General features: G+C 35.6%; 1 protein-coding gene across 4 annotated transcripts in view; it reads right to left on the reverse strand.

Annotated features, from left to right (window-relative positions):
- LOC106085055 (sodium- and chloride-dependent GABA transporter ine) overlaps positions 1–26,034 on the reverse strand; it is an 86,609-nt gene that overhangs the window by 20,511 nt on the left and 40,064 nt on the right. For all 4 annotated transcript variants that reach the window (XM_013249084.2, XM_013249082.2, XM_013249079.2 and 1 more), the window contains exons 4-5: positions 7,158–7,342; positions 584–718 (exon numbers count right to left, since the gene is read on the reverse strand). In XM_013249084.2, coding sequence (XP_013104538.2) covers positions 584–718; positions 7,158–7,342 — 320 coding nt within the window. The remainder of the gene's footprint in view (positions 1–583; positions 719–7,157; positions 7,343–26,034) is intronic.

The following is a 26,034-nucleotide window of genomic DNA, read 5'->3' on the forward strand; positions in this document are numbered from 1 at the left end:
TTGATAGGTACTGTTTGTTAATGTTTTGCTGTGAACGCTCCAACATAACATGGGGGGTATAAATTAATTTGTAGAATACAAAGATTGCCCAGATCGTTGTCATTCGTTAAGCTGTCGAAAGCACTCGAATTTTGCAAGAAGAGAATATTTCTCTTGAAAGAAGGTCGATTGAAGGTGGGTCAAATCTGTCCATATTTTTATATCTCTCTCTTTTAAAAACCAATCTTACGTTTTGAGTTCTTGAGTTCCCTGGAGGGTATTATTGTTCGAATTGTTTGAAATTTTGCACCTGATTTTGTACTGCAACTTTTAACATTCATAACAACAATGGTCCGATTTGGTAAACATCCTGGTAAAGCTCCTATATAAAGGAATTTTTCGACTCTTATATGAAATTATATGATATGAAATTTTGTGTAGGCACTACTGTTATGACTTTCATGTATTCCTTTTTACTTTCTGGCTATAGAATAAATTTGTCCAGAGAACTTTGCAAACGCTATATATTGTTGAGGGACATAAGATTTGGCACGGCCCAGTTTTGTCAGCACAGTTTTGTTTTTATTTGTTAATTTTAACATACCTTTAAATAATGGACATAATTGTCCTAATGCTCCTATAGGTCCTCTGCCCGTATATTGGCCAATAGATAATTCCATAAATAACAATGGTATACTGCAGATAATCAGTATAATACAGTAAGGTACCAAGAAAACGCCTGTAAATGAGAAGAGAGAAATAAATTTTAAAAAAAGTGTTGAATGTTTATATACGTTAAACGAGACATAAAGCCGATGTACCGCCAGCCATCAGGAAACTGAGCTCCCCGGCAAACCAGAGTAGCGAAATTTTGGAGATAGGACCACAAACAATGATTTGGCAGCCTCAACAAATTTTCAAAATACCGAGGTGATCAAATTTAAGGTACTGCCAAAAAGCGCCCGCACAACCTAGAGCCTTGAAATTTTGCACACGATCTCGCTAACACTCTAACCATACCAAATTTCAAAGAGATATATGTACCCGTTCTCACACTGTATATTTTTTTAATAGTTTTTCGATGTTTCTCCCATTTTGCGTCGGGTGCCTTGGAGAATACTTCTAAACCAGTCCCTGACTACTACTGCAGACATCTGTGAAAATCGAGATCCCATCCTCCTTAATCACATCCCCTTCAACCAAATCCTCCTCAACCCCATTCTACTCAGCCACATCCTCTTCAACCACTTCCTCCTTAACCTCATCCTGCTTGCACTTCTGAAACACCTATCTCGAAGTAGATGCCAGGTAGTCTGAGAACCTCCTCAGTTTATCCCCCGCATCCATAGTATCCAGAATGGAACTGTCGCCGTATCCGTTCATTAGTTTTCAGCCTAAGCACAACCTTGGCAGCACAGATCCAATATAGACCTGAAGTGTTTACCTCTACATCTCTATTGTTCGATTCAGACCATATTAGACACGTATGTTACAGGTCAATAGAGAAGCCGTTGTACAAAATTTCTTCAAAATCGGATGAGAATTGCGCCCTCTAGAGGCTCAAGAAGTCAAGATCCCAGATCGGTTTATATGGCAGCAATATCAGGTTATGTATCGATACTCGCCATACTTAGCACGGTTATTGGAGGCCATAACAAAACACGTCATGCGAAATTTCAGCCAAATCGGATGAGAATTGCGCGCTCTATTGGCTCAAGAAGTCAAGATCCAAGATCGGTTTATATGACAGCTATACCAAATTATGAACCGATTTGAATAATAATTGAATAAACAAAACGCGTCACGCGAAATTTCAGTCAAATCGGATGAGAATTGTGCGCTCTATTGGCTCAAGAAGTCAAGATCCAAGATCGGTTTATATGACAGCTATACCAAATTATGAACCGATTTGAATAATACAACACAGTTGTTGGAAGTGATACCAGAACACTACGTGCAAAATTTCGGTCAAATCGGACGAGAATCGCGCCCTATAGAGGCTCAAGAAGTGAAAACCCAAGACCGTTTTATATGGCAGCTATATCAAAACATGGACCGATTTGAATCATACTTAGAGCAGTTGTTGGAAGTGATACCAAAATACTACGTGCAAAATTTCAGTCAAATCGGATAGGAATTGCGCTCTCTAGGCTCTCAAGAAGTCAAGACCTAAGATCGATTAATATGGCATCTATATCAAAACATGGACCGATTTGGCTCATTTACAATTCCAACCGACCTACACTAATAAAAAGTAATTGTGCAAAATTTCAAGTGGCTAGCTTTACTCCTTCGAAAGTTAGCGTGCTTTCGACAGACAGACAGGCGGACGAATGGACATGGCTAAGTCGACTTAAAATGATATGACGATCAAGAATATATATACTTTATGGAGTCTCAGACGCATATTTCGAGGTGTTACAAACAGAATGACGAAATTAGTATACCCCCATCCTATGGTGGAGGGTATAACAAGTAACAGTCAACCATAAAAAGTAGCATACAAATTATTTTCAGCAGTGTATGTTGAAATAGTGGTAAGAAATTCTTGCTAACAGCAGCCCTATGTTTGCTGAAACAGCAGTAATGTCTACTTTTTCATTTTCAGCAGGCAAAAACTGCTGTTTTAGCAAACAATTTTGCTGTTTTGAATAAAAAATTTGGGTGAGTGTAAATATATCTGATTATTAATAAATTAAAAAGACTTACAAATCCCTTGTCTTTACTTAAATCCAACTGTCCGAAGATATGCCCTTCAAAATTTTCAAAGTTAATAACCAATTGAAGAAAAGTTAAAACAAACTACCCGTACCGTAAACACTAACAAACATTTATAAGGTAATAACTTTTTATTTTCGGATTTTAACAATCTCTTGTTAATCGGATGTCATAAAATATTTAATTGCAAAGAATACAAATGGATGAGTGTAAAATGTGAGATATTTTCTAACAAACTTTTCAAATGCTATATTCGTAAACAAACGTATGTATATTAGCTTAAAAATTTAGCTATAATTTAACTAAAGTTGAAAGTGTACTGAAATGGACAAAAAGACAATAACCGCCTTTTATTTATTTGGCTGGCATTGTGTTGGTGTATCTTTTGCTATATACTCATCAAAGAAAACCAAACTGTGGCTCTTTATTTTTTAAATATGACAAAAGTAGTTTATATTGTAAATAATGACCGGATATGGTACATGAGAATTCTTTAGTGATTTTTACAAAAAAAAGTCTTAAAGTCACATACATATGTAGAACCGATGTTTGTTTAAAATTTACAATACTGTCGATAATTCGGCTTTTGTGCTTTAGAAGATGCACTGTGGTCTAGAATCGAAATCATTCGGTCATTAGTAGAAATTTAGTTCTGTAAGGGAAAGGGAAACCAAGAACAGACTCGAATGATTGGTGGCGTTTTGCCTGAAAGCTTGATACAGAAAATGGAGGATACCATCGCTCAGAGGTTAGCATGTCCGGCTATGACGTTGAACGTCTGGATTCGATTTCAGGAGAGAACATCACAAAAAAAAAAAAAATTCAGCGGTGGTTTGAGGTACTTTGCCATCTTAAAACTCGGCTATAAAAAGGAGGTCCCTTATCATTGACCTTATACTTAAGCTTGAGAAGTTTGCCTCTGTTCCTTATTGAAATGTTTATGAGCCAATTTGCACTTGGTACAGAAAATAACTGGGAAGTAGTAGAAAGATACACTCGTGGGACAATACCGATTATTGTGCTACATTCCTTAACACCAAATACACTGTACATCGGACCATATATGCTATTTGTATAAGTGCCTTATAGATAATTTTCCTGATTACCCCCTACACCACTACTGTAATACAGGGTATTATAACATAGATAATTTGTTGTTGTTGTTATATCAGCGTATTGTACACTGAGGCGGCTTCCCTTGTCGATGAAGAAATCCATGGGGTCAATACGGTACGTACAACCGGCTGCCATGGGATTAAGAATTTGTTTGTAATACCCAAATGTGAAGAGATAGATCTGTTGATTAGTGTACCGATTTAGCCATGTCGGTTCGTCTGTCTACAAAGTACTGACGCAATTTTCATTCGATTACAATAACATTTGTCTGTGTCTGTTTTCGCCCTAGGGACGAAATCTCCTGAAATTGGGAGGAATTGATTCAGTTCAGATTTTCCATATATATGGAAACGTCCCGTTTGAACTCACAGTCACAATCATTTGATCATAAAATTTTGGCATAAAGGATTCTCTTACGACTTCCGAGATAATTGGTGAATTTTATAGAAATCGGTTCGCATTTAGATACAGCTTCCACATATGCTTCGCCCAATGCCACTTCTGGAGTTGTTCTAAGAGCATTTATCAACACATCTTCTTAAAATGTAACAACAAATTATTTTATGACTTTTTCTCTTTATGTGTATAGAAATTGTTGAAATCGGTCCAGATATAGATATGAACTAATACGGACTAATATTTAAATAATGTGTCCATTTGCCAACCGATCTCCACGAAAGTGAATTTCATAGAAATCAGTTCACATTTAGATATAGCACGTTTGATTTTTATAGTCTCCACCATAGGATGGGAGTATACTAAATTCGTCATGCTGTTTGTAACACCTCGAAATATGCATCTAAGACCCAATAAAGTATATATATTCTAAGTCAAACTAGCCATGTCCGTCCATCCGTCCGTCTGTCTGTCGAAAGCACGCTAACTTTCGAAGGAGTAAAGCTAGGCGCTTGAAATTTTGCACAAATACTTTTTATTAGTGTAAGTCGGATGGGATTGTAAATGGGCCAAATCGGTCCACGTTTTGTTATAGCTGCCATATAAACCGATCTTGGGTCTTGTCTTCTTGAGCCTCTAGAGGGCGCAATTCTCGTCCGATTTGACTGAAATTTTGCCCGCGGTTTGGCACACATTTTGTACAACGGCTTCTTTCATGATCTTCAACATACGTGTCTTATATGGTATAAATCGATCCATAGCTTGATACAGCTCCCATATAAACAGATCTCCTGATTTTGCTTCTTAAGCCCCTACAAGGCGCAATTAATATCCGAATGGACTGAAATATTACACAATGACTTCTGCAATGTTCAGCATTCAATTCATTTATGGTCCGAATCTTCTTTGTTTGCCTTAAAAGAGATACCGCGCAAAGAACTCGACAGATGCGATCCATGTTGGAGGGTATATAAGATTCAGACCGGCCGCACTTAGCACGCTCTTACTTGTTACATATAGACACAGGCACTAAATTTTAGAACGGATTCGCCAGAAATTTGGTGTTTATTATTTTCTTAATCATCTGAACACCTTTGCCGAAATCGGTTCAGATGTAAATATAGTGTCCATGATATCGCCCAATTCATACTCACATTTTAGGTGAATAATGACCTATGCTGTCAGCACCGACCGGCGTTCGCCTTCCCCCCCTTGTTATACCCACCACCGTAGGAAAGGGGGTATATTCATTTAGTCATTCCGTTTGCAATACATCGAAATATCAATTTCCGACTCTACAAAGTGTATATATATCGGATTGTCGTAAAATTCTTAGACGTGTGTCTGTCCGTCTGTTGTAATCACTCTACAGCTTTCAAAAATAGAGATATTGCGCTGAAATTTGGGACAGACACGTCTTTTTGATGCACGCTGGCCATATTTGGATATAGCTGCTATATAGACCGATCTACCAATAAAGGGTCTAATGCCCACAAATTCTTTATTTTTTATCCGATTTCGCTGAAATTTTAAACAGGGAGTAGCTTTGGGCTTCCCGACATTTGACCTCAATATGTTTAGGTTTAGATCGGTTTAGATTAAGATATAGCTGCCATATATACCGATCTCTCGATAAAGGGTCTGAAGCCCATAAAGGCTTTATTTATTACCCGATTTCGCTGAAATTTGAAATAGTGGGTTATTTTAAGCTTTCCGATATCTGACCTAAATATGATTTAAATCGGACTATATTTAGATATAGCTGCCATATAGACCGATCTCCAAATAAAGGGTCTGAATCCCATGAAAGCATTAATTTTTTTTACCGATTTCGCAGAAATTTGAAACAGTGAGTAGTTTAAGCCTCCCAATATAGGGTCCAGACCCATTATCGGCAGATCGGGTCTGATCTGCCGATAATGGGTCTGAAGCCCAGAAAAGCTTTATTTATTACTCTATTTCGCTGAAATTTGAAATAGTGAGTTGTTTTGAGCCCCCCGATATACGAGCTTAATATGATTGATGTCGATATCGGAGCTTAATATTGTATTTGGATACAGCTGTCATATAGAGCGATCTGCCGATAAAGGGTCTGAAGCCTATAAAAGTTTTATTTCTTATCCGATTTCGCTGAAATTTGAAACAGTGGGTAGTTTTAGGTCTCCCAACATCCGCCCCAAATATGGTTCCGATCGGACTATATTTAGATATAGCTGCCATACAGACCGATCTTCTGATAAAGAGTATGAAGCCCATAAAAGCTTTATTTTTTATCCGATTTCGCTGAAATTTGAAACAGTAAGTACTTTCAGGCCACCTGCCATCTGACCCAAATATGGTAAACATCGAACTGTATTTAGATATAGCTGTCATAAAGACCGATATGCCGCATAAGGGTCTGAAGCTCAGAAAAGCTTTATTTATGCCTGATTTAGTTGAAATTTGAAATACAAAATTCAATAGTGACTTATATTTATTAGACCACTCAATGTCCGTGCCGAATTTGGTTGTATAAGTTATCCACTTTTCACCGGATTGTGACGAAAGGGAGTTTACATATATACCAGAGGTGGTGGGTATCCAAAGTTTGGGCCGCCCGAACTTAATGCCTTTTTACTTGTTTTATTATCTCTATATCCATTGTTTCATACCAAAAAACCTAGTACTGGTTTTCCTGCATCACTGTGCCATCCTCGTATTGTCATGCAATGCTTTTTTTTTATCATGCCTGACAATCGAATATGTCTTTGTTGTAATTATTGTTCGTCCACTTAGGTTTGCTGTGATGTACTTTTTTGCGCAAAAGGAAATCGGTATTTAAATACTTAAGCTTATCAAACGTTACTTTTTCACAGTTTATTGTTAGAAACGTTCACAACAATCTATGTGAGAATATTGCTCGCATTCTAGTTGGTGGAGGGAGGAAAAGAGCGAATACTGCTACTTACCTCCGCCGCTTTTATAGCACATATATGGAAAACGCCACACATTGCCCAAACCCACGGAGTAACCAATGCAGGCTAACACGAATTGCATTTTGCTGGCCCAATGTTGTTGACGGGGTTTTAAATTATTCGAATCATCGGACATATCCATATAGCTTTCGTCATCATCGTCATCGACGCCGGGTAGTCTGTTGGAGAGAAATAAAAAAACAAGAAAATGGTTTTATTATTTATTCAATAAAAATTGTATTAACTGAGAAAGTTTCCACATCCAGCAATCAAATCGATCTGATAGAAAATCTCTAATTACAAACATCATAAATATTTACAAAACAATAAAGTAAATTAATTTCTGTTTTATACCCACCACCATAGATTGGGGGGTACACTAATCTAGTCATTGGCTTTGTAATATCTCGAAATATTGACTTGCGACCCTATATATTGTATTATATATTCTTGATGGTCATGTCACAAACAAAATTTTGTAAGACGTTGGTTGACACTTTAGCTTTGCTGAATAAGCTCAAGATTGGATCATGTATAGACCGATCTCTCGGCCTAACACCTCGAACATTTATAATTGGTTCTAGTGCCCTAGTGGACGTACTTCAAATCGACCTATATCAAGACAACACATTTCCTAACCCAGATAATGTGTAAATTTCATAATCCACACGTTGCAGAGTACGTTGGGGGCACTTCAAATAGGCCATCTTCGGCCTTTTCAAAATTTTAATTGCAATCCAATATCTTCGAAATCTTAGAGATTTGAAATAGAATCAGACCACAAATTCGAACCACAAAATAAAATTTTTTAAAACGTTTTTGACACTTTAGCTTTGCTGAATAAGCTCAAGATTGGATCATATATAGACCGATCTCTCGGCCTAAAGTTCTGGATCCATAATTTGTGTTTTTATACCCTACACCACCACTGTGGTACAGGGTATTATAGATTTGTGCATTTGTTTGCAACGCTAAGAAGAAGAAGAGCTAGACCCATCGATAAGTTTACTGATCGGCTTAGAATCACTTCCTGATTCGATTTAGCTATGTCCGTATGTCTGTTCATGTATTCTAGTAATCAAGGTACAGGTCGCATTTGTTGTCCGATTTATACAAAATTTTGCATAAGCCTCTTTTTTGGTCCAAGGACGAACGCTATTGATTTTGAAAAAAATTGGTCCAGATTTAGATATAGCTCCCATATATATATTTCATCCGATGTGCCTTTTTAAAGATATAGAAGTCACAATTTTGGTCCGATCCTTACTAAATTTGGCACAAAGTGTTTTTTTTGACGTCCCAATATGTATGCAAAATTTCATCTTAATCGGTTCAAATTTAGATATAGCTCCCATATATAACTTTCATCCGATTTAACCTATTAATGCTGTAGAAGGCACAATTTTGTCCCGATCTTTACCAAATTTAACACGAAGTGCTTTTTGTGACGTCCCAATATGTGTGCAAAATTTCATCTTAATCGGTTCAGATTTAGATATAGCTCCCATATATAACTTTGATCTGATTTGACCTATTAAGGCTGTAGAAGGCACAATTTTAGTCCGATATTTGGCACGAAGTGCTTTTTGTGGCGTCCCAATATGTGTGAAAAATTTCATCTTAATCGGTTCAGATTTAGATATAGCTCCCATATATAACTTTCATCCGATTTGACCTATTAAGGCTGTAGAAGGCACAATTTTAGTCCGATTTTTGGCACGAAGCGCTTTTTGTGACGTCCCAATATGTGTGCAAAATTTCATCAGAACCGGATCAGATTTATATATAGCTCCCATATATACCTTTCATTCGATATGCACTTTTAAAGCTGTAGTAGTCACAATTTTGGTCCCATCCTTACAAAATTTTCCAGTAGAAGTTTTATTTGACGTCGCACTACATGCAAACAATGTTATCAAAATCGAATCAGATTCACATAAAACTCCCATATATATCATTTATGCGTTTTGACTTTTAAGGCTGTAGAAGCCACAATTTTCGCACCATCGTAAGAAAACCGTAAAAGGTTCTATTCGATATTTCAATAGGTATGCAAAATTAAAGTCTGACTAAATTTGGAAGTAAGTGCTATATATATTAAAAGTATTGCGTAGACTCGGTGGTGTAGAGTATTGTAAAGGGTGATTTTTTTGAGGTTAGGATTTTCATGCATTAGTATTTGACAGATCACGTGGGATTTCAGACATGGTGTCAAAGAGAAAGATGCTCAGTATGCTTTGACATTTCATCATGAATAGACTTACTAACGAGCAACGCTTGCAAATCATTGAATTTTATTACCAAAATCAGTGTTCGGTTCGAAATGTGTTCATTCATCGTAACGTTGCGTCCAACAGCATCTTTGAAAAAATACGGTCCAATGATTCCACCAGCGTACAAACCACACCAAACAGTGCATTTTTCGGGATGCATGGGCAGTTCTTGAACGGCTTCTGGTTGCTCTTCACTCCAAATGCGGCAATTTTGCTTATTTACGTAGCCATTCAACCAGAAATGAGCCTCATCGCTGAACAAAATTTGTCGATAAAAAAGCGGATTTTCTGCCAACTTTTCTAGGGCCCATTCACTGAAAATTATTTGCAAGCGTTGCTCGTTAGTAAGTCTATTCATGATGAAATGTCAAAGCATACTGAGCATCTTTCTCTTTGACACCATGTCTGAAATCCCACGTGATCTGTCAAATACTAATGCATGAAAATCCTAACCTCAAAAAAATCACCCTTTATAATTGGCTCCGTCCGACTTTTGCCTTTCCTTACTGGTTATCACCCGGTTTTAATGAAATTTGGACTTAAAGATTGCCTCATTTGTTATGAACCACATTTTCATTTTAGCCTCTCATTCGAACATAATAATAGTTTCGTTTGATTCACTATAATGAATGAGGGAAAAAGTTCATTATGTCAGACTCGAACTCAAACTCACTCTCACACAACATCAAACAATTGTCGTCTGTCATTTCATTCATAACTTTGAATAATTGTCGCTGTTGTTTTATGGCATAATTAAAGCATACTTTATCGCGTTTATCGACCTATAAATCATGTTATTAATTTAATTAGTTACAAATGTTGTTACATTGAAGCACACATGCTTGCAGTTACAAAAAACAATGAATGAAAATATTTCACATGCATTGGTATGAAAATATTGAATGAAGTGGCGAACATGCTGTATTTCTTGCGTAACTAATAGGGGTACTTATTTTTAAATTCGAAACACTTCGAAATATTCATTTCTGACCATTTAGATAAATATGCTGTTGATAGTCGTAAAGTTCTACAGCGATATAGTTATGCCCATCTGGCTGGTTGTTGGTGGTAATTTAACTATTTGCTGTTAATGGCGCATTGCCATCTCTAACGCATTTGTATTCGAGTATTCGATTAAATTCACATTTGAAAATATCTCCTAATAATCTACACGTGTTTTTATACCCACCACCAAGGGATTGAGGGTATACTAATCTAGTCATTCCGTTTGTAACACATAGCGCTCGAACGATTTGCCATCTTGAGCCCTTGGAAACCGAAATGGTTGTTGTTGTTGTAGCAGTGTGTTATACACTGAGGCGGCATCCCTTGCCGATAAAAAATTGCATCGGATCAATACGGTACATACAACCGGCTGCCATGGAATTCAACCGAAATGGTAATCCGATTTGGCTGAAATTTTGCACGGAGTGTTTTGTTATGACTTCCAACAACCGTGCCAAGTACGGTCCGAGTCGGTCTATAACCTGATATAGCTCCCATATAAACCGATCTTCCGATTAGTCTTCTACGACACTTAGATGCTTCAATTTGTGCTTATTTGGCAGAAATTTGGTACATTCAATTATGTTGAATTGTGTAAATTTTTATCAGAATCCATGGATTTTACTTGTCTTTTCACTCAATAAATGTTTTTTTATACCCACCACCGTAGGATAGAGGGTATATTCATTTAGTCATTCCGTTTGCAAGACATCGAAATATCAATTTCCAACCCTACAAAGTATATATATTTCGGATTGTCGTAAAATTCAAAGACGATTTAACGATGTCCGTGTGTCTGTCCGTCCGTCTTTTGTAATCACTCTACAGCCTTCAAAAACTGAGATATTGAGAGATACGTTTTTTGATGCACGCTGGTTAAGTTTTTGAACGGGCCAAATCGGCCCATATTTCGATATAGCTGCTATATAGACCGATCTGCCGATAAAGGGTCTAATGCCCATTGAAACAGTGACATCTGGCTCAAATACGATTCAGATCGGAATATACTTAGATATAGCTGTCATATACACCGATCTCCCGATAAAGGGTCTGAAGCCCATAAAAGCTCTATTTTTTAACCGATTTCGCTGAAATTTGAAATAGTGAGTAATTTAAGGCCTTCCGACATCTGGCGAAATATAGTTCAGATCGAACCATATTTAGATATAGCTGCCATAAAGACCCAACTGCCTGTAATCATAAAATCTGCATTTATTATCCAATTTCGCTGTAATTTGAATGAGTGAGTTTTCTTAAGCCACCGGCCATATGATTCAAATATAGTAAATATCAAAATTTATTTAGATATAGCTGTCATACAAACCGATATGCCGATTAAGGGTCTGAAGCTCATAAAAACTACAATATATTTATTATCCGATTTCGTCGAAATTTGAAATAGTGAGTTGGTTTAAGCCTCCCGACATCCGACCCAAATATTAGTCAGATATAGCTGCCACATGGACGATCTTCCAATTTAGGGTCCTTATCCCATAAAAAGTAGATTTATTGTCTGAAAATGTTACTTGAGTTCTCGGGACCTGAATAAAATATGATAGAGACCAGCCACTATTAAGATTATTTCGTTCCACAAAATTGAACAGTGACTTATATTTATTAGTCCACTTAATATCCGTGCCGAATTTAGGTGCTTAAGTTGTCCAAGTTTCACCGGATTGTGACGGAAGGGGGTTTACATATATACCCGAGTGGGTGGGTATCCAAAGTTCGACGCGGCCGAACGTAATGCCTTTTTACTGGTTTTTTATTAAACAATGAATGAACAAATAAACGCTTTTTTTGTCGAACATTCTTTCATATATTCCCCAATAAACAAAAAATTGTTACTTGTCGTTACAGCAATAGCTGTTGCCCCTAAACAATCGTTTGAAATAAAAATAATTGCAAATAAACACGTTTATTTATACGATGACGATAGCAAACAAAAAAAAAAAGATAGAAACAAATCTAAATCATTCATAAAGAGGAAAATGTGTTGACAACAATTAAATGCACATCATTAGATAAATCATTAGATTACAACAGACAACCCCCTCACATTGATTTACTATCCAAATCCGAGACCATGTACTTTGGGTCTTGTCACGAAAGTTTTGATGAAAAATAATTTCATCTAAATTGTTAGCACTATTGTAGCATGTATGCCAGAGCTAATTAAATAAAAAATATATGATAATAAGAGACAACATTTTATGCCTGACATAATATTTAACTAGCATTAAGTTTTAATCTATGACAAAGTTAGTTAAAAATGATTGTTTCACTCCATAGGCAGGTAGGTCATGGCCCCATAAAATACTAACTCTCATTTATTCTTCTTGAGCTCACAAATGCATATATTTTATTTGACTTCGATGAAATTGGATTCGTAACATCTGAAATGTCTCCAAGCACTTTGATTTTATAGGCTTCTTTGCAACATTTCTGATAACGGCCATGGTAAGGTTAGGTTAGGTAAGACTGGCAGTCTTTTACAGACTCACTTAGACAATTTTAAGTCCATTGTGATATCACAGTAGCAACAGGCCAAGGCTTCTGGCGGGAATCGAATCCACGACCCCTGCACTGGTAATCCAAGCACGCTACCAACTCGACTACCGGCGCGTCCATAAACTTCTCTGTTTTCTTTAAGCATCAAGTGCTATTTCGTACGATTTTCTGGTTGGAACATCTTCTCTTCTTCAAAAAGTCAATGACAGCGTATAGCTGTTTTATACCCACCACCGTAGGATAGGGGGTATATTCATTTAGTCATACCGTTTGCAACACAACACAACAAAGTATATATATTTCGGATCGTCGTACATTTTCAAGACGATTTAACGATGTCCGTGTGTCTGTCCGTCTATCCCTCTATTCGTCTGTCCATCCGTCTGTTGTAATCACTCTACAGCCTTCAGAAATTGAGATATTCAGCTGAAATTTGGCACAGATACGTCTTTTTAATGCACGCTGCACAGTGGGCCAAATGGCAAAAAAATTGGAAATAAGTCTACAACTTTTTATCTGTTGATTTTAGCCATACAAAATGTTCTAGACATTTGTAGAGGAGGACATAGGCTTTCAGAAAAGTGCTGTTGTTGGTCCATATCTTTAATACAGGGTGAGCTACAGGGTGTCAAAGTTGACCACTTTTGACTTCTCCAAGCTTCTGGGGGCCATAACTTTTGATCTACTCAACCGATTTACATGATTTAGGACTCTAGAGAAAGAGCTTGACAAGATCTAAAAAACTTATGCATAAAGTACCATGCCATCGTGTACTGTTAAGGAGTTATGAATTGTTTAATTTTAAAATATGAAAATTTGGCCTTGGTTTTTTTCAGTGTTTTTTAAATAACTCCGTCAATTTTAAAGCTATAAACTTCATACTTCACACAAATTATGCCAGCATATGTGTGCATAAAATACAAAAGGAATCACGTGAATATCTTTGGCGGTTTAAAAATGGCATCGTTTTCAATATGAAAAATATTTTTTTTGTCAAAAAATTGCAAAATTTTTCAAAAAAGATACTCCCATTTCCTTTAAGTTTTCGCAAACTTTGGCCATCAAAGCATTATCATTTCTTTCCATTTTCACAAAGTCGAGGTATTAAGAAAAGTTTTAAGTGCTAATTTGGCTAATTTCGATATCAAACAACACCGTTATCTTAAGACCAAAATGGCCAATTTTTTTACTAAACTTCAAAAGTTTCTCACTGGAAAAAAAGTTCCACGGGGATTTTTTCGCTTTTTTTGAACTTAAATGAAAGCTTAAAATGTTCCCAACATTTTAAGGTATGTCTCGCCATATCCTAGCCATAAATGAGATCGTAGCGATCAAAATACTGAAAAAAGTCAATTTTCAAGTAGTGCTATATTCATTGCTAAAAAACAAGTATTACGTCACATTTTATTGCAAAGATGTTAAATAAACTTTTATTTGGTAACACTTCTTCTACAAAACACAAAAAGAATCATGGAAATATCTCTATTCTATTCCATTTTATGGAACCGGCAATAAAAAAGTCAATTTTTCAAAAAAGTCGAATTTCCCAAATTTTGTTTTTGTTGTCCTAATTGCACATGACACACTATAGCCATATTTACGCAACATACCTTATCGTAAAGGAAATTTTCATACCTTTCCAACAATGTATAAAACATTTCTCAACTCGGATTCTATCTACTCTAAAATTCATTTACACTTCATTAAACTCTATATAAAAATGTCTATTTGTGAAATGGAACCTTATATGGGGCCTACACTAAAACATTGATAGATTTGCCCAGGGTTTACAATACAAATGTGTTAGAATAAAAAAAGGTCTCCTGCCAAAGTTTAAAAAAATTGGAATAAAAATATGTGTTTTAGAGCGAAAACACTTCGCATCGGCGTGCGTTTATATGTATATTAGCTACTCCCAAAATAAAAAAGCATTTTAGTTTTGTATTATTTGATTTTATTCTCTACCAAATAATCTAAGGTATCAAAATTTAAAAGCTCTTTAATTTGAATGGCATCGGGATCGTCCTTATCTATATCGTCACATATTTTTGGTAGCCATTTAGTTCTGATGCTGTATAGTACCGGATCAGACGATAACAATAAATATTGAAGTAAATCATAATTTTGGTTAAATTTGGTGCTCTTTCGGGTATTGAAAAGCCGGAACTGTTTAACATCTCTATTACGGGATTCCTGAGCTTCTTCTGTAAGTTCTCCTAACGGAAGTATGTTGTATTCCACAATTTCCTTGCCATGATGTAAGACTTTATGTACTGTCGGTGTTAAAGCTTTCCACGAATATAAATCAGATAAAATGTTTTTTGTGTCATTACTATAAGCTTCAAATTTGGTTGAATTTATCATCTTTTTGCTATTGATTACAGCCAAAATCACTTTGAATCGTCTTAGCAAGTGTTCATCAAGACCGGTTATTTTAGATGTCGATACGGGGTCCTCAAAAAACCGCCTTGCCGAGTTGCCATCATTTGTGCTTCCGTATCCGTAAAGAGGTTTATCTATTATAAGTCCCTTTTGTTTAAACTCCAACTGGATTCGATTCTTCTCTTCCTGCCTCATTTTGTGAAGATCTTGGTTGTTTCTAGCAGAGACATCGCGGTTTCCAGGGCTAGTCCGATATTTAAGGTCATACGATAAATGCAAACAATACTCCATGAATCGAATTCTACAGTGCAGGGGCGAAATACCGAAATTGAGCGCATTTTCGTTTACTAAATTTTCATCAGACTTGTCCTCGAATTGCCCATTCTTCTTGCCACAAATATTGCATCTCCAATTGGACATAACGCCAGTTAATGCGTTTGCCACCTTTCCATCGATCATAGTGAGTTGTAGTTGAAACGAAACTTTTATATTTCTTCCCAATTGGTTTATAACAATCATGGGTAATGCAGCAATTTCTTCCTTTATTTCGTTCACCAAAGATCGTGTTGTGTTCCGGTCTTCCTTTGTATACTCAAACCGAATTGGGCGACATAAATATTTTGACCCAGGTGTTCTATTTATCCATATATCTTGAAATGCATTTTCTTTCGATGATGAAGATTGGTCCTTGTACAATCTCATTCTCAATGGTACTAATGATGCCATGAAAATTGATGCGAAGTTGGTATCTATTTCTGTTTGTTGCTTATATTCGGAAAATCCAGATGATCCATCACAACCCCATTTGCTGATCAAAACCACTTCGGAATTATTACATGTGTTCAACTGTTCTTCAGTAAAATTAGAAATAATTCTAACAGCTGTATTTTCAACAAGATCAGCAAGTTTCACTCTTGCTTTTAATTCGTCCACGTATATATTTGATGGCACCATTTTCGTCCTGGTGTTGTACAATTTATGTTTTGAGGGTAAACAACCCCATCCTTTTTCACGAAGAGCCTTCCTCATTGTTGAGTATTTGTTTCTTGAGAGGCCTAGGTTCAAAATCAGGGCCAGTGCATCTTCCTCCGTGAATTCTGTAGTCGATTTTGGAGTTGGAATACTTTCTACCATTCTCTTTACCCTTTTCGGAGATGCTAATGGTAAAACATCGACAATTCGTCCAACATTTTTTGGTTGTGTTTTTAACAATGCTGTTTTGAACGTATCTTTTATTAAATTTGGCGGATGTGCCGCCAATAGTTCCTCTTGTTTTTTCTTTTTGGTTTTCTCCGTAACTTCGTCGTATGCTTTGCTAGGCCGGCCGGGAATCAGCGGTTTAATTTCAATAAGTAGATCCGATTTCAGCCACTTCTCATACATTTTGAAAAACTTGATTTTTGCGAATGAACATTCTGGCAACCTTCTCTCAAATGATTTGTAGAATTTTTCAAGTTTGTCTAAAGCGTCTTTATTTAGCCTTATTCCATATATGTGGTCCAAAGTGTAAACAAGTTCCTTAAATGACTCCGTGTATGATTTGGAATCATTTTTGATGTCCCATACAATTTTCGAAAGAGTGGAATACTTCAGTATGACTTCCATAACTTATAAATGTCCTTTACGCCTCTACAAAATATAATGAAGAAAATTTGGATTTTGTTCAAATATTTATGCAATATATTCACAATTAATGACCCATTTCAGGTATCAGACGCAATCGTAAAAAGGGGTCCAAAGTGCCTCTTTTTACTTACTCTTCTATAATTATTTACCTGGACTCGAATTTGGTTAAAAAAAATGACAATGAATTTTTTATGGGTAGGTTTTTTCACATTCATTGATACGGTGGATTTCCTGGGAATTCGACATAGCGAAACAGGTAACATTTGTCTGCATCAAATCTTAACACAAATATATATATATATGCAGGTATATTTCTAGGTTACTTTTTATTCAAAAATCATCAGCTTGCATTAAAAATAGATGTAGGTACTATACAAACGCACGCCGATGCGAAGTGTTTTCGCTCTAAAACACATATTTTTATTCCAATTTTTTTAAACTTTGGCAGGAGACCTTTTTTTATTCTAACACATTTGTATTGTAAACCCTGGGCAAATCTATCAATGTTTTAGTGTAGGCCCCATATAAGGTTCCATTTCACAAATAGACATTTTTATATAGAGTTTAATGAAGTGTAAATGAATTTTAGAGTAGATAGAATCCGAGTTGAGAAATGTTTTATACATCGTTGGAAAGGTATGAAAATTTCCTTTACGATAAGGTATGTTGCGTAAATATGGCTATAGTGTGTCATGTGCAATTAGGACAACAAAAACAAAATTTGGGAAATTCGACTTTTTTGAAAAATTGACTTTTTTATTGCCGGTTCCATAAAATGGAATAGAATAGAGATATTTCCATGATTCTTTTTGTGTTTTGTAGAAGAAGTGTTACCAAATAAAAGTTTATTTAACATCTTTGCAATAAAATGTGACGTAATACTTGTTTTTTAGCAATGAATATAGCACTACTTGAAAATTGACTTTTTTCAGTATTTTGATCGCTACGATCTCATTTATGGCTAGGATATGGCGAGACATACCTTAAAATGTTGGGAACATTTTAAGCTTTCATTTAAGTTCAAAAAAAGCGAAAAAATCCCCGTGGAACTTTTTTTCCAGTGAGAAACTTTTGAAGTTTAGTAAAAAAATTGGCCATTTTGGTCTTAAGATAACGGTGTTGTTTGATATCGAAATTAGCCAAATTAGCACTTAAAACTTTTCTTAATACCTCGACTTTGTGAAAATGGAAAGAAATGATAATGCTTTGATGGCCAAAGTTTGCGAAAACTTAAAGGAAATGGGAGTATCTTTTTTGAAAAATTTTGCAATTTTTTGACAAAAAAAATATTTTTCATATTGAAAACGATGCCATTTTTAAACCGCCAAAGATATTCACGTGATTCCTTTTGTATTTTATGCACACATATGCTGGCATAATTTGTGTGAAGTATGAAGTTTATAGCTTTAAAATTGACGGAGTTATTTAAAAAACACTGAAAAAAACCAAGGCCAAATTTTCATATTTTAAAATTAAACAATTCATAACTCCTTAACAGTACACGATGGCATGGTACTTTATGCATAAGTTTTTTAGATCTTGTCAAGCTCTTTCTCTAGAGTCCTAAATCATGTAAATCGGTTGAGTAGATCAAAAGTTATGGCCCCCAGAAGCTTGGAGAAGTCAAAAGTGGTCAACTTTGACACCCTGTAGCTCACCCTGTATTAAAGATATGGACCAACAACAGCACTTTTCTGAAAGCCTATGTCCTCCTCTACAAATGTCTAGAACATTTTGTATGGCTAAAATCAACAGATAAAAAGTTGTAGACTTATTTCCAATTTTTTTGCCATTTGGCCCACTGTGCGCTGGTTAAGTTCTTGAACGGGCCAAATCGGACCATATTTGGATATAGCTGTTATATAGACCTATCTGCCGATAAAGGGTATAATGCCCATAAATGCTTTGTTTTTTATCCGATTTCACTGAAATTTTAAAAAAGTGGGTAGTTTAAGGCTTCCCTACAACTGACCCAAATATGGTTCAGCTCGGACTATATTAAGATATAGCTACCATATAGACCGATCTCTCGATAAAGGTTCTGAAGACCATAAAAGCTTTATTTATTACCCGATTTCCCTGAAAATTGCAACAGTGGGTTGTTTTATGGATTAGATCGGTCCATATTTAGATATAGCTGTCATATAGCCCGATCTCCCGATAAAGGATCTGAAGCCCAAAAAGCTTTATTTTTTAACCGATTTCGCTAAAATTTGAAACAGAGGGTTATTTTTAGCCTCCTGATACCCGACCTAAATGTGGTTCAAGTCGGACTATATTTAGATATAGGTGCCATATAGACTAATCTGCTGATAAGGGGTCTGAAGTCAAAAAAAAAATTTTTTATTACCCGATTTCGCTGAAATTTGAAACAGTGAGTAGGTTAAGTTCTCCCAACGCCCGACCTTAATATGGTTCTGATCGGACTTTATTTAGATATAGCTGCCATATAGACCGATCTACCGATAAAGTGTCTGAAGGCCATCTGACCCAAATATGGTACAGATCGGACTATATTTAGATATAGCTGTCATATAGACCGATCTCCCGATAAAGGGTCTGAAGCCCAAAAAGCTTTATTTTTTTAACCGATTTCGCTAAAATTTGAAACAGTGAGTTATTTTTAGCCTTCTGACACCCGACCTAAATATGGTTCTGATCGGACTATATTTAGATATAGCTGTCATATAGACCGAATCGCTTTATTTATTACCCGATTTCGCCGAAATTTAAGACAGAGGGTTATTTAAAAAGGCATTAAGTTCGGCCGGGCTGAACTTTGGATACCCACCACCTCGGGTATTTATGTAAACCCCATTTCGTCACAATCCGGTGAAAATTGGAAAACATAAGTACTCAAAAAGGGCACGAATTTTGAGTGGTCTAATAAATATAAGTCATTGTTAAATTTTGTAGATCAAATTATTGGTCTTTTTGGCAGCTATATCCAATCGCTATATCAGATCGCTGAACCATATAGGACACGGATGTCGAAAAATCAAATTTCAACGAAATCGGATAATAAATGCGCTTTTTATAGGGCCATGACTTTAAATCGAGAGATCGTTCTATATGACACCTATAACCAAATCTGGACCGATCTGGACAAAATTAATTATAACTCCACTACAGTAGTGGCTGATCTCGATCATATTTTATTCAGGTCCCGAGAACTCATATACAAGTAATATTTTCAGACAATAAATCTATCTTTTATGGGATTAAGACACTAAGTTGGAAGATCAGCCAATATGACAGCTATATCTATACAGTCTGATCTGACTCATATGTGCGTCGGATGTCGGGAGGCTTAAACCAACTCACTCTTTCAAATGTCGACGAAGTCAGATAAAAAATAAAGATTTTATGAGCTTCTGACCCTTAATAGGCATATCGGTCTATATGACAGCTATATCTAAATACATTCCGATATTTACTATATTTGAGTTAGATGTCGGGTGGCTTAAAACAACTCACTGCTTCAAATTTCAGCGAAATCGGTTAAAAAATAAAGCTTTTATGGGCTTCAGACCCTTTATCGGCAGATCGGTCTATATAGCAGCTATATCTAAATATTATCAGATCTGAATCATATTAGGTCGGATATCGGGATGCTCAGAACAACTCACTGTTTCAAATTTCAGCGAAATCGGGTAATAAATAAAGCTTTTATGGGCTTCTGACCCCTTATCGGCAGTTCGGTCTATATGGCAGCTATATCAAAATATGGTACGATCTGAACCATATTTGGGTCCTATGTTGAGAGGCCTAAAACTACTCACTGTTTCAAAAATCAACGAAATCGGGTAATAAATAAAGCTTTTATGGTTTTCAGACCCTTTATCGGGAGATCGGTCTATATGACAGCTTTATCTAAATATAGTCCGATCTAAACCATATTAAGGTCGTATATCGAGAGGCTCAAAACAACTCACTGTTTAAAGTTTCAGCGAAATCGGGTAATAAATAAAGCTTTTATGGGCTTCTGACCCTTAATTGGCAGATCGGTCATTATGACAGCTATATCTAAATATAGTTTGATCTGAAACATACTTGGGGCGGATGATTTACGATTTATCTTATTTGTGATACCAACACAACAAGAAATGCTCTTATATATGACAGTGTTGTTTTCATAGATGTGTAGACAATAATTAAGTCTAGTTTACAAAAAAATTATAAAAATTAAGGCATTATATATTGTAATTAAAAATATTAAAATTAAAAAAAAATAGATTTAAAATTTAAATAATACAATAATTTAATATTTAAAAATAAAAAATTAAAATTTTTAATATTATTGGAAAAATGAGAAAAGCACTTCTGAAAGTTGTAAAATTGTTTATGCGTTGAATGTTCGCAGGAATGTAGTTCCAGAGACGTATTGCAGCAATGAAGAATTATATCTCTGAGTTCAGGCAGTTTTTTCTCGGTGGTATAATTTTCAGTCCTCTATTAGATCGTGCAAATTTAAGATGAGCGAAGAGATACCCAGGTTCTTCCGTTTGGATAATTTTGTGCAGCAGAATTAGACTTCTAATATTTAGATCATTTTTAAAGGATACATTAAAAACTTGTAGCGCAAATTGTGAAACACTTTCATGACGTTTTCTTTTAAAGATGTATCTGGTAATGTCATTGAAGGCAACAGTAAGTCTGCGATTATCTTCAAAATCACAGTTGTAGAAAACTTCGCAGCCATATAGGTGAGTGGGAATCAGATATGTTTTGCAAACAGCATGCGGATTTGAAATGGTGTAGAGAGGCGGACTGCCCACAGATGAAGCAGCATTTCATACATTTTGCCAAGAGTTTTACTGATGTGATTAGGCCAGGTTTAATTGCAGTTAAAAGTTAAACCCAAGTTATAAGCAGTTTCAACTCGTGGTATTGAAGTGTTATTAAGATGTACAATTTAATTATCCAGGATAGTTAGTTTACGTCTATGAATTACGAGTAGTTTCGACTTTGATGGGTTTATGGAAAGTTTATTATTTTTTGCCCAGTTATAAACTTGATTCAAATCATAGTTTATATCAGATACACATTTTTGAATATCGCTTATTTTTGTACCAATATATAGCTGCAGCATACATTTGTGTTTTACAGTTAGCTAGAACATCCGGAAGATCATTTATATAAATGGAGAACAGTAGAGGGCCAAGAATGGATTCTTGGGGAACGCCTTTGGATACTTCAAGTAGACTGGAGCAACGAATTTCAGTTACTACCGCTTATGCTCTTTGTGTCATATATGATAGCATAAGTTTACATGCGGTATGAGAAAAATTAAACAGTTTTTGCAGTTTTAATATCAGAATATGATGATCAACGGTATCAAATGCCTTACTGTGGTCCGAAAGAAGTAAGAACGACACCATTTTGTCATCCATGATTTGCCGAAGGTTTTCACTAACATCTAACAGAGCAGCTTCTTTTCTTCCGGTATCCAGATTATCTGTCAGATGGTAAGTCATTCTCAGTTAGAAAATTACTAATTTGATCAGACATAATGCGTTCTAAAGCTTTAGACAAGAATGGTAGTATAGCTATGGGGCGGTACTCTCTATTTGCTTTAGGAATAGGTGAAATCTTTGCGATTTTCCACTCAGCAGAAAAAAATCGATTTAGTCAATATAGAGTGGAAAATGTAAGTTATGTAGTTTATTAAATCAGGTAGTGATAGCCTCAGAAAGGGTGGATCGAATAGAACATAATGCGTTCTGAAGCTTTAGACAAGAATGGTAGTATAGCTATGGGGCGGTACTCTCTATTTGCTTTAGGAATAGGTGAAATCTTTGCGATTTTCCACTCAGTAGAAAAAAATCGATTTAGTCAATATAGATTGGAAAATGTAAGTTATGTAGTTTATTGAATCAGGTAGTGATAGCCTCAGAAAAGGTGGATCGATTTCATCTAATCCCATAGCATTGGATTTAATTTTCTGAATGCTTTCGAAACCCTCATTCCCATCTACACAGCGGAAAGTAAATGGATTCTCAATGGATGGAGTGCACAGCTGTTCATATATGTCCGAAATTGGTTCCACAGGTTCAATATTAACGAAACGTTCGTTAAGCTCATTCAAGTCAACATGCGAATTGTTTAGATGTTCCGTTTTATCTCCGATTCCAATGTTACGAATTTCCCTCCATTAGCATTTGGTGTCTACAGCAGTTTGAAATTTATTTTAAAAATAGGTCGCTTTTGCTATGTTGATTTGTTTTGAAGCAGTCTTCCTGGCAGATTTGAATTGACTGTGTAAGAAGGGATTTGATTTTATAGGAATACAACAGTTATATATTGATTTTATCCCATTTTGAAGAGAATGTAATTGTTCATCGACCGTCGGTAGTTGATAAATAATCCCAATGTATTCCAGAAAAGTGTCGATTTAGTGCAACAAAATTAATATTTTTAAAATCACGATAGGTTTTAGTTTTTTAACATTGCAGTCATATGTTAGAAATATTAAATCGTGTTTGGAAAATCCAGAAGCAGATCCAAGGCGATTTCTACCTACCATGGAGATATCAACGAATTGAATAGATCTTTTGTTAATATTCCGACCTTGGATATAGACACCACTTTCTATCAAGTCACTAATAGGGTAGTGGACAACACACATGTTGACTGCAGTTTTGAGTTTAGATGTGTATCGCACGATGAAGTTATACATAGTCTTATGTCAGTGAAGTCTAATGCCATTGGTCTTGATGGTATTGACCCAAGATTTATTAAAATACTGATTCCTTACCTACTACCTTATTTTACTCATCTCTTTAACTCAATTCTAATCTCCAGTAGATATCCGAGTATCTGGAAACGATCAAAGATAATTCCTATCCCTAAATCCAATGGCGATTTTCGTCCGATTTCGATATTATGCTACCTCTCGAAAGTTTTCGAAAAGATTTTACATAGACAAATGTCTGAATATCTCCAAAGGGAATCGCTGTTATCTGATAGACAAACCGGGTTTTCGAGCCCATTATAGTTGCGTTAGTGCATTAGTTGAAGTTTCGGAATCGATAAGGAGTAAAATTGATGATGGTAATGTTAGTTTTCTCGTCCTTCTTGACCATTCAAAGGCTTTCGACTCGGTTGATCATCGTAATCTATATATGAAGCTCAGAAGATTCTTCAAGTTCAGTGATACTTCTATAAAGCTTTTTCAATCGTATCTCAGTAATCGGCAGCAGTCAGTGTACGTAGGAGATGCCATATCAGAGTCAATAATAGTGCCCAAGGGGGTTCCCCAAGGCTCTATAATAGGTCCGCTTCTTTTTTCACTTTACGCAAACGATCTTCCAAGCCAGCTAGTCCACAGTCAGATCATCATGTATGCTGATGACGTTCAGTTGTTTCTTAGCGGTTCTGTTGATGATATTGGTGAATGCGTTACAAAACTCAACCAGGACCTTTCACGTGTTTATAACTGGGCCACAGCAAATGGTTTATTTCTGAATCCTCATAAATCGAAAATTATTGTTTTTCACAAGAGTAAAAGATTTACTCTACGAGACTTGGATGTCACTATAAATCGTCAGAAGATTGATATTGTGTCTAGTGCGAAGAATTTAGGTGTAATTTTTAATAGCTCATTGACTTGGTCTAATCATGTGAATGCTATAGCAGGGCAGACATATGCAAAGCTGCGTACACTGTGGATCACACACTCTTATACACCTATTGAGGTTCGGACTCTATTAGCGAAGATGTTTCTAATTCCTGGTTTGATCTATGGCTGTGAACTGTTTGCGAACTGCGATTCACTAAGCCAACGGAAATTGAATGTAGTTTTTAACAGCATTATTCGGTATGTCTATGGTGTAAGAAGAAATCAACATATTTCCACCATGGCGAATTCCCTTTATGGCTGTAGTTTTGACAATTTACTCAGAATCAGATCTCTACAATTCCTGCATAAGATCATTGTGACACAAACACCCAATTTCCTCTACGACAAATTAGTATTCGCCCGATCTAGAAGGGGTAGAAAACTTGTACCTTTTCGAAGAAGGAGTCTAGTATCTAAATGGCAATTTTATACGAGTACCATACGTCTTTGGAATACCATTCCCCACGAAATCCAAAACATCAGCAACGCGTCAGACTTTAAGAAAAGACTTTTTATTCTTCTTAGTAACTAATTATTCAAAAATTGTTTTTCTCTCCTTTTAAACATTGTTAACTTCTTCCTTAAAGTGAAAACTATTGTAATTTATTATTTTTCTCAATAATTTGTATTTCCATCATTAATATTCAAAAAATTTTTTTACATTTCTTTTATATTTCCTTAAAATTTTTATATTATTTTTATTATTATTTTTTTCAAAGGATATATGACTGTTCTTATAAGCCTGCACTATAATTATAAGATTTTTTATCTTGTTGTGTAGGTATTCATCAAATAAATAAATAAATAAATAAATAAATAAATAAATAAAATAAATAAATAAATAGATAACTGGCTCACGAAAAACAGATCAAGAAGACTTAAAGTTGTGCTTGTTAAATGTGTAGGAACAGTTGTGATAGTCAAAACGAGTCCAAGTGGAATTTGTAAGAGTATTTTCAACCAGGATATTACTATTGAAGTCACCTGTATTACTATTGAAGTCTCTAACATATCAGTATATTCAACATTATTGCGTGGACGATAAACACAACCTTATTAAACTTTAGTGTTATTTAGGATGTCGGGAGGCTCAAAACAACTCACTGTTTCATAAATCAACGAAATCGGTTAAAAAATAAATCTTTTATGGGCTTCAGACCCCTTATCGACAGATCGGTCTATATGACAGCTACATCTAAATATAGTCCGATCTGAATTGTATTTGGGTCCTATGTTGGGTGGCCTAAAACTTCTCACTGTTTCTAATTTCAGCGAAATCAGTTAAAAAATAAACCTTCCTCATATTGACCTATCTTGGTAATTCTAGTGAACAGTCAGATCCATGTCTTCTCAGGGTTGACGTTTTTCGTCTGCAACAGTTATACCTCTTGCAAGATTTTTGCTTTGCACTTCTTCTTCTCTGCGTTCCACCATAATATCTATAAGTATATCT

The sequence above is a fragment of the Stomoxys calcitrans genome, chromosome 3 (genome assembly GCF_963082655.1).
Source record: "Stomoxys calcitrans chromosome 3, idStoCalc2.1, whole genome shotgun sequence".
NCBI lineage: Eukaryota > Metazoa > Arthropoda > Insecta > Diptera > Muscidae > Stomoxys > Stomoxys calcitrans.